The sequence below is a fragment of the Gossypium raimondii genome, chromosome 13 (genome assembly GCF_025698545.1).
Source record: "Gossypium raimondii isolate GPD5lz chromosome 13, ASM2569854v1, whole genome shotgun sequence".
NCBI lineage: Eukaryota > Viridiplantae > Streptophyta > Magnoliopsida > Malvales > Malvaceae > Gossypium > Gossypium raimondii.
Window position 1 is genome coordinate 34,322,539 of NC_068577.1, and position 9,050 is coordinate 34,331,588.

General features: G+C 36.2%; 2 protein-coding genes across 6 annotated transcripts; one reads left to right on the forward strand and one right to left on the reverse strand.

Annotated features, from left to right (window-relative positions):
• Positions 1-1,362: 1,362 nt before the first annotated feature.
• Positions 1,363-5,786, forward strand: LOC105782740 (uncharacterized). Of its 4 annotated transcripts, none has more exons than XM_012607690.2 (5): positions 1,363-1,487; positions 1,922-3,286; positions 3,387-4,353; positions 4,590-4,748; positions 5,396-5,786. In XM_012607690.2, exons 2-5 carry the CDS (start codon positions 1,922-1,924, stop codon positions 5,473-5,475), a joined length of 2,571 nt encoding a protein of 856 aa, XP_012463144.1. In that variant the 5' UTR covers positions 1,363-1,487; the 3' UTR covers positions 5,476-5,786. The 4 variants fall into 4 exon arrangements, with proteins under 4 accessions (XP_012463144.1, XP_012463142.1, XP_012463145.1 ...); XM_012607688.2 differs by having other exon boundaries at positions 5,403-5,786; XM_012607691.2 differs by lacking the exon at positions 5,396-5,786 and adding an exon at positions 5,134-5,374.
• On the reverse strand, positions 5,754-8,573 carry LOC105782741 (protein DEHYDRATION-INDUCED 19 homolog 3). Of its 2 annotated transcripts, none has more exons than XM_052626274.1 (5): positions 8,220-8,573; positions 7,909-8,051; positions 7,097-7,176; positions 6,514-6,738; positions 5,754-6,071 (listed from the first exon to the last, which is right to left on the reverse strand). In XM_052626274.1, exons 1-5 carry the CDS (start codon positions 8,293-8,295, stop codon positions 6,038-6,040), a joined length of 558 nt encoding a protein of 185 aa, XP_052482234.1. In that variant the 5' UTR covers positions 8,296-8,573; the 3' UTR covers positions 5,754-6,037. The 2 variants fall into 2 exon arrangements, with proteins under 2 accessions (XP_052482234.1, XP_052482233.1); XM_052626273.1 differs by having other exon boundaries at positions 5,754-6,097; positions 8,220-8,571.
• Positions 8,574-9,050: the final 477 nt, after the last annotated feature.

Sequence of the window (9,050 nt, forward strand, 5' to 3'; positions counted from 1 at the left end):
GGCTGATTGGAAGTTAATCTTGGGGCTTAATTCCGCGTTCTGGTTTCCAAGATTGACTATCTATAAGTGTTTTGATTCTTGGTTGTTCTTTATTGATTTGGGGATTTTTAGTTTCCAGATCTAATTGATTCTAATTAAGTTTTGCTGTTTCGTTTCAGATCCAAATGTTTAGAGTTTTCGTAGGAGTTTTCCGTGACTTGACAACTCGATCTTGGTCCGCGCGCAACCCCCTATCACAAAAGGTTAGAAGGTGTAGAAGAGGACAGATTGAGCACCAGTAATGTGTTAAAGGAAGTCAGATGCAAAATCCCTAATTTCAGAATGATAAATTTCTGATTTGCACCTCGGTCAGCCAATGTTCTAGCACATGCTTTGGCAAAGGAAGGTCAGAGTTATGCCTAACCTGTATACTGGATGGAAAAGACCCCGGAAGTTGTGGAAGAGCTTGTCAATAGGGATTTGGATGGTGTTGAAAATGAATGATTTGGGAGTTGAAGACTGTGACCGGAGGTGATGTGGGTTCTTTAAAATCTGATGAGCTTAGTGATTAACATAGGGGTTTGTTTTAACTGTGTTGATGCCATTTTTGTCAAGAGTGGGGAATGATTACCTCTGTGGTCTGATGTAAGGAAGGTATAGATGATTTTTGGGAAGACGAACAGGAGCTTCAGGCCCTTCTTTCTTTCTTTCTTTCTTTTTTCATCTTTCCTTAGGTTGTTTGTTTGATTTTTTTATTGTTTTGTCGTTTCAGTTATGTTTTTTGAGTTATTTTTTCATTGTTTATCGAGGCACTGTTTAGTTGCCCATCATTTTGAGGACAACTGTAAAAGCTAGAGGCTTGAATCTGTTGGGGTTCTTATTCATGTTAATTATTTGTAAAGTTATTTTGAATATATAATTTATATTTTAAATATTATTAAAAATATAACCATTACAAATTTAAATATATAACATTACATATTTAAATAAATCCTAACCTAATATAATTATTACATAAAACACATAAGTAAGATAAAGTTAAACAAAGAAGGAAGAAGATGAGGAAACAAAGAGGGGGAAGGAGGTGGATGCTTTAATTAATTAAAAGTAAAAATATACGTGTCAAGAAATAATTGGTTATAAAATTTAAAATGGCGTAAATGGTTGGAAGTTGTGGGATCATAGTTTAATTAGTTTTAACAAAAAAAAAAGTTCAAATATCTGAGTGGGAAATTTAATTACAATAAAGGTATTTTGGTAATTAAGTCCTAACCCCTCCGCGATGAGGTCGAGAAGTTGCGTAGGCGATAATTATTTTTATCAACGTTCGTATTTATATTAAAATTAAAATATATTTTATGTAAAAGCAAATATTACTGTTTATATATATATATATATAAACAACAAAGAAAACGCTACAGCCTGAAAAGATTTTCAGACATTGCAAAAAAATCAAAAATCATATTCTTTTTTCCTTTTGTTTTTCAGTTCTGTCTTCCTCCTTCCAGGTAATAATTTTCTCTCTCTTGTTTATTTTCTACGGATATTTGAACGCTTTATTTAGATATTTATCTTTAAAAGCTGCCCTGATTTGAATTGTAAAAGCAAAAAAGAACCATAAGCAAAGCAACGGTTAATTTCTTCTGGGTTCTGATTTTTGTGAAATCTGATCAATTTTGTCAATGAAAACTTTAGTATGTTTGTTTTTGTGATTTGGGTTTTCTTTGTTTCTTAAGTTTTGTATGTTATAAAGATTTGATGATGATAAATTAGAGGTAGAAATGATTTTTTTTTCGATTAAAATGTTTGTATTTAGTTTGCGTACGCAATTTGAGTAAGCCTATGGAAGCTTAGGATTCATTTTGATCTCATAATGGTTCTTTGTGAACCAGAGAAGATTTATACTTAATTTGGTTCTTTTTGGTTTTGGGTGCAATAATAGATGGTAAGGGAAGGGAAGGCTGGCCATTCAAGCAATTTTAAGAAAAGGGTTAGATCGAAACATGAGGGTTCAGATGATTCAGATGAAGATTATGTAGCTTCGGAGGGAAATGAAGGATCTGATGATGATGCTGAATATTATTGTTCTTCCTTAGATGAATGTGCATCGGAAGAGGGTTTTCAGGGTTACAATGAGGAGGAAGAGGAAGAGGTGGGAGAGGTTGTTAGGTTGAAAAGAGAACGGATATCTTCGGTAAGGGAGAGGAAGATTGTGGATAAAAAATCTGTAAAGCAGGAAACCGTGTCTGTTGAAGATGAAGACAAGGATTATGAGGAGGAAGAAGAAGAAAAGGAAGAGGTGAGAGAGGTTGTTAGGTTGAAAAGAGAACGGATATCTTCGGAAAGGGAGAGGAAGATTGCGGATAAAAAATCTGTCAAGCGGGAAAGCTTGTCTGTTGAAGAAGATGAAGACAAGGATTATGAGGAGGAAGAAGAAGAAAAGGAAGATGATGATGAGGAGTTCACTCCAGATTTAGAAGATTGTTTGGATGAGGAATTTACTCTGGATGAAGAGGATTGTTTGGATGAAGAATTCACTCCGGATGAAGAGGATTGTTTAGATGAGGAAGAGGAATTGACTATGACTAAGAAGAAAAACAAAACAAAAGTTAGCAAGCAAGTTTTGCGGAAAAAGTACCCTTCTAAACATAGGACAAAGAGGAAGAGGTCTGCAATTTCTAAGAAGCCTTCGAGAAAACAAGGAAGGAAGAAACGGCGGTTGAAGAGGAAAAGGAGGGCTGAAGAAGATGATGATAATGATGATTGTGGTTTTATAGACAACACTCCAGCTCTGAGACAAAAGAGCAGAACTAATGCAGGACAGAGAAAAAAGGCATATGTTGTACCATCAGATTCGGATTTTGTGTCATCTGGATCATCTGATTACGAGTATACTGTCTCAGAGGAAGAGAGAGAGCAAATGAAAGAAGCCAACCAATTTTGTGGAAGTTTAAAAACTAGTTTGAGGAGTTCATCAGCATCAAAGAGAATTCAGGAGCTTGAAGAGCTAGGCCAACCTAAGAAACCTCCAGGAAGAAAGGGTAAGGAGAAGATAGAGGAAACAAAGGCTGAAGTAATAAAGCCAGTTTGTGGCATTTGTCTCTCTGAGGAAGACAAACGAAGATTGAGGGGCACACTGAACTGTTGCAGTCATTATTTTTGTTTTACCTGCATTATGGAGTGGTCAAAAGTGGAATCTCGTTGCCCATTGTGCAAGCAAAGGTTCGAAACTATCAGTAAGCCTGCAAGATCAGCAGCTGGAGTTGATTCGAGAGAGGTGTTGATCCAAGTACCTAAGCGTGATCAGGTACGTTTTATTACTTGTAAGGATTTTAAGTGTAACAGTTTTTCATTTACTTTAGTTTCTTATTTGTGGTTGGAAATGGGCATATTTTTCTTGTATACAGGTCTACCAACCTTCTGAGGAAGAACTGAGAAGCTATCTTGATCCATATGAGAATGTCATTTGTTCTGAATGCCACCAAGGTGGGGATGATGAACTCATGTTACTATGTGATATTTGTGATTCGTCAGCACACACCTATTGTGTTGGTCTTGGTCGGGAAGTACCTGAAGATAATTGGTACTGTGATGGTTGCAGGCCTGTTGCTACTGGGTCCGCTAGTTCCCAAGTTCAAGATTCTTTGCCTGATCATAGAATAATAAACAATTTGTACAATAGATTTTCACCCATGGTAAATTTTGGAGAAGGTTTAGACTCCATTGTAGGTCCTTCACCGCTTATGCCATCAATTCCCAATTTTGTGGGTTACTCATCTCCTAGATTTCCTGCTGTAGATATTCCCGTTGTTTCTCCGGCATCTGGAGCAGGGGCTCCAACTCTGACTGGAAGGCGATGGTTGCATCGCCAGATTCAAAATCTTCGTTCTATCAATAGGATGAATTTTATGGCTGGTAGGACTGATGGGATATTAAGCGCCAATATGGGCACTGATTTCGTGAACTCTCACACTGATCAGAGTACAGAAACAACAGTTCAACAAGCTAGGACTCAAGATAAGGGAACTCAACATCAAACAGTGTTTGAGGAGAGATTACAGGATGATCCCTCTTCTTCAGTGCCAAGTAGGGACTTATCTTCTTCAAGGTTGGAAAATTTGAGAAGGCAAGCAGTTCAGGATTCAACCACCCCAACAACCAATACATCGATCAACTTGACGTTATGGCCTGAACTTACTGGTATCAGTTCAAACGAGCAACTCCGTCAGTGCATCAATGGATCAAACATTGGACCTGATGGTTTTGCTTCACCTTTTTCTGTTAGAGATGAAAATAACTTTTCAATGGCCAAGGAACAGTTGCAAGGAATGGTCAGAAGCCATTTGAAAGCCTTGTCCACTAATATTGATTTAGGTAAGTTAAGCCCGTCTGTAATCAATTCATGTCAGGGATATTTCCAGACCTATGGTCTGCAGTTTTTATTTGTCTAAAGAGCACGATTTTCATGCAAATCATTAGTGTGTGCATCTGTTTTTCAGTTTGGTTTTTTAATCACATTATTGTTTTGGAGTGATTTGTAGTTTGTGATTAATTGAGCCATGTCTTCTGTCTGGAAAATTTTCAAATGCTTTTTATGCTTATATATGCAGACAATGGTACTTTTAAGGACATAGCAACAAGTGCCATGCACACGTTATTGGCTGCTTGTGGGCTTGAGCATATGAGGAGCGAGGTTCATGTTGTGCCTCCGCCATCAAATTGTACACACATTGAAAGAGTGGCAACCGAGCAGGCAAGCTTAATGAAAGGTTGTTGCTTAACTTGTTTTGATTCTTTTGTAAAAGATGTAGTGAAGAGGATCATGGATACAAGATCCCCGCAGTGGTTAAGCTTAGGTCTTTAAATCTTTGATGTAGTAAATGTACTTTTTTTTTTCTTGGTTAGCAGTCTAACCAATTTTTAAGTTGATTTATACTTACCATTCACTGACATTGAATGCCAAAAGTGCTCTATTCTCATTTGATCACCATAATAGATTGTTTAGACTGAACAAAGTCAATTTTCTGCTTCTCAGTGCTGATTGCTTTTACTGCTTCCTGCTTCTCAGTGCTGATTGCTTTTACTGCTTGAGTTCTTTGTTCCTCTCATCTTTCCTTTCTTTCCCTTTGGTTGACTATTCGATTTTGTGTTTAGTTGCACTCAAAGTATGAGAATGATGCTACAGCTTCAATATTCGACGGAGAGAGCCAGTTACGCATAAGAACTAAGGTCCAAAGGCATGGGAAACCATGAAAATAGATCATCTTTTTTCTGTTGCTCAACTTTTGTTTCATTGGTTTTGTTAGGAAATTCCTTTCCCACTGGGAAGGACAAACAAGACAGTTGTTTCAGTTTATAGAGTTGTAATAATTAATAATAGATCTTTTGCCCTGCATTAACTAATCTGATATCCTAGGTTGCAGGTCAGAGCCGTTTTCTTGTCTTGATTTTCTGTTGTCTTTGCTGGAAAGCTACGTTAATCCAACTCAGGTGTGAGTTAAAATCATACAAGTATGTGTTCCAACTTTCTTTAGAAAAACATTTTCATGTATTTGGAGGTTTGGTTTTATACCCATGTCCGGATATGCCTTGAATGGTGAACAGTCCCAGTAACATAGGTCAAGTGTGCAGCTGATCTCAGTAGGAACTATTCTAGGAGTATTCTTATTACTACTCACATCATGTGGGGATAGACTTTTGAGGGTTGTAAGTTTAATAAAATATGATTTTAGACGCCTTCCTATGTTGTGCTGTGTAAGGAATTGAAAACAACATTCTTGGATTTAAATTATTCTTCTTTGATGATATTTATCTATCATGACCTGAAATTAAAAAAGATGAAGAGAAACTCAACATCCAACATAAGTTACATTCATTCATTCCTACACCTTATTCAACATTTTGCTTCCATCTATATTCACCAAAAGCCAACATAACAAACCATAGGACGCAGGACCCAAGGGTTTTAGGTCCGCAATTGGAGCAACCAATATGAAGGCAGAGTGCTTTTCATAAAATATCATCAAGAATTGTGGACAACAGCAGCCCTTGAATAAACTCACATCTTTCTGTCTTCTCTTCCTGATCCTTGACTGAAAGAAGAGTCAATGGAACATTTCTGTCGTCAAAACCAGATATCAGAAAAGCGGGTTAAAGCCTTCAGATAACGGCGTATACTTCAAAGATACCGTAGCAAAAACATAGCAATAAAAAGAAAAGCTTGGACAAGCATGAAATTCCTCTTTTCTCAAACAAAATAAAAACCAAGACATCCTATAAACTGTCTCATCCTCTATTCTCAAAGAACAGCATTAAGTCTCTACTTCACAAAGAATGGCTTGAAAGATAGCATCTTTTTGAGAGACAAGAAAGACAAACAAAACCACTTCTCCATGCCCATTTTCACCTAATGCTGAACCTATCCCGTATGAAACAATGTTACGACAAGATCTATGTTATCTAAAAGACCATGTGAATTCGAAACACCAGCCCCCTGCAAGCAGGGGACAAAAGGAACAATCAAACATGACCTACCTTTCCAACTTATTAATGTCTGAACTTTTCTCAGTTGCACTTGTTTCGCAAGAAAAGTGAGGCTTAACACTAACAAAATCATCAACCATGGGCAAAATAAATGAAGACAACAACGGATCAGGTGCTGAATTGGATGAAGACTGTAGGTTTCCTTCTCGCAGCTCTTTTCTCAAACGAGATAGAGTTGAATGAGATCCACCTTTACTTGATTTCCTTTTGTGCTGCATGTAACCACTTGTTAAGGAAATGAAAGTACAAAATCAAGTCCTTAGAATGACTTAAGGAAGCCCTACAAACAAAGCTAACAATTCTAAAAGTACACCACCAGTCAAGAGGGAGAGAGGGGCATCTAAGCCATCTAGCATACTGGTTTAAATGCTTTAAAATGGCCCAGAAGTTGTTGAGGAAGAACAAAGATGATAAAAGTTTGCCGGTAAGAAAGATAACCAACGATCAAATTGTACAAATGTAGCAAACTCCCATGACAATTTTCAAGGCACATGGAACATGAAAAGAAACAACTTATTGATATAGTTTAAAGAGGAATTTGACTACTCATAAATAACAACTCATAGAAAAGGATATCTTGAATATATTTCCGTGTTGTAGGGTTATATGTGCAACCATATCGACTTCCACTTTCATTGCATAGACCGGGCATACCTGTAAAGAAAACAACGACAGAGTTTAGATTCAAGAGCGAACCTTTCCTTTGTAGAAGGCTCTCGAGCACCATGGAAAAGAAAATCCACAAAGAGAAATTATAAAGCTCCTTCTCTCCAACCTTACTATAACATATCAACCTACAATTTGTCAAGTTACCAGCATCAATACCAAACTCGTAAGCAAAATTAACACTAGAGCTAACTTTTCATGTTAGTTGAACCAGAGCTCATATTCCAAATTAGATCTGGCAATTCGGAGCATGACACAGAAAAATATAACTAAAACAAAAAATACACTTGAAAGTTGAAACAACATAGAAAGATAACGCAAACTATCTAACACAAATTGTTAATGTCACAATCTATATATCACCTTAAAAAAATATGACTTGGAAAAACTAATCCGATTGCAACAAATACATGGATTGCTAGGTCTAGAACAAAAGTAGTTCATCCGAGAACATCAGTATGCTAACTACACTAGACTTGTTTAAGTAGAACAGCAGCTAAAATATTAATCTTGAGGCTAAAGCTTAAAATTTGAAACTTGGGTCTATAACAAGCGAACCCCTTCTTAATTCCTTTTAGAGTTTTGATGAGAAATCAAAGCTTAACCCATTTATGCCACTTCGATCAATTACAAAGAGAAGGATCACTGTAAAAGATTTTCAATATACCCATCTTGATTATGACACATAAAAAAATGAAAAAGAAAAGAACAAAGCAATACCCCATTTTTAGCCTCCATGGGATGCTCATCATCAATGTGACAGCACAAGCTGAGGATATCGAAATGTTCTGAACAAAAAGGAGATGGAAATTCCTCTCTTATATCATCTTCTCCATCTATTTCTTCAAACCCCATAAACATATCTGCATTTTGAACCCATTTCTAAGCGTTCAATAATAAATAAATAAAAACTTGCTAAAAATATAGTCAAGTTGCTCCCTTTACTTCCATTTTCCACCACGCATAAAAAGCAGGAAAAAGAATTAACGCCAAGAAAAGTAGAGAAGGAAAGGATGGGATTCAAAGATTACCTGACCGTGATTGAAGAGTAAATTGGTATCTCTTAGAAACTGAAGAAAGGCGGGTACTCCATGAATCAGCGTCCATTTTTAAATCACTCTGGGAGCTGTTTGAGCTCTGACCTTGGATTTTGTGAAGTAGATTAAATTAATAAATTTCCAAGAAATTAAAGTTGGGGAGGCCAGCTACTTGGGTCTTTCTTGTTGTTTTGGAGATGAATTTCGTCTAAAAATAAAAAGATCTACCAATTCTTCCAGTGGATTTTCCTAACAAGTTTTTCATAAAAAGTTAAACAGAAATTATTCAACAAAATACAGTCAGTGCTATATATAATAAACATCATCTCTAATCTTTAAAAATAAAAATAAAAACAGCTTCTGTCTTTCGAATAATAATAATAAATATAGTCTATAACAATATTTTTTTATTAGTCAAAATTGTTGTAAAAACCACTTTTTATGGGTTTTTTTATTTTTTAGAAGAAAAAATATTAGACTAAAACAAAACTAGTCTAACTTTTCTGGATTACATCAGACATTGTGTGATAAACATCAGTTTCTAATAGACATCGCACATAGATCAGAGGTTCATCAAGAATGATCAATTGGTTCAAGCTTCCCGAGATTTCCTTATCCAAGCAATTAGCGACTCTGTTGCCATCTCTCAATAAAAGTCTAAGTTTCTCTTGCCAATCTTTAACAATCCAAATGTGGAGCAATCTAACTTCCACTATATTCTTTACACAAGCAAAACCACAAGGCAAAATTTCTAGTTAGGGAGCATTGATGGTTTACACTTCCACTTGTTGAAATCCCTGCTCCCAAGCTAGTTTCAACCCTTCA

Excerpts from the sequence above, each read along its gene's own strand:
- LOC105782740 (XM_012607688.2), top strand. The coding sequence starts at position 1,922 with ATGGTAAGGGAAGGGAAGGCTGGCCATTCAAGCAATTTTAAGAAAAGG. Across the intron at positions 3,287-3,386 it reads AAGTACCTAAGCGTGATCAG|GTCTACCAACCTTCTGAGGA; the intron begins GTACGTTTTATT and ends TCTTGTATACAG. Across the intron at positions 4,749-5,402 it reads GCAGGCAAGCTTAATGAAAG|GTCAGAGCCGTTTTCTTGTC; the intron begins GTTGTTGCTTAA and ends CCTAGGTTGCAG.
- LOC105782741 (XM_052626273.1), bottom strand. The coding sequence starts at position 8,295 with ATGGACGCTGATTCATGGAGTACCCGCCTTTCTTCAGTTTCTAAGAGA. Across the intron at positions 7,177-7,908 it reads CCATGGAGGCTAAAAATGGG|GTATGCCCGGTCTATGCAAT; the intron begins GTATTGCTTTGT and ends TTTTCTTTACAG. Across the intron at positions 6,098-6,513 it reads GACATTAATAAGTTGGAAAG|AAATGTTCCATTGACTCTTC; the intron begins GTAGGTCATGTT and ends TTTTGACGACAG.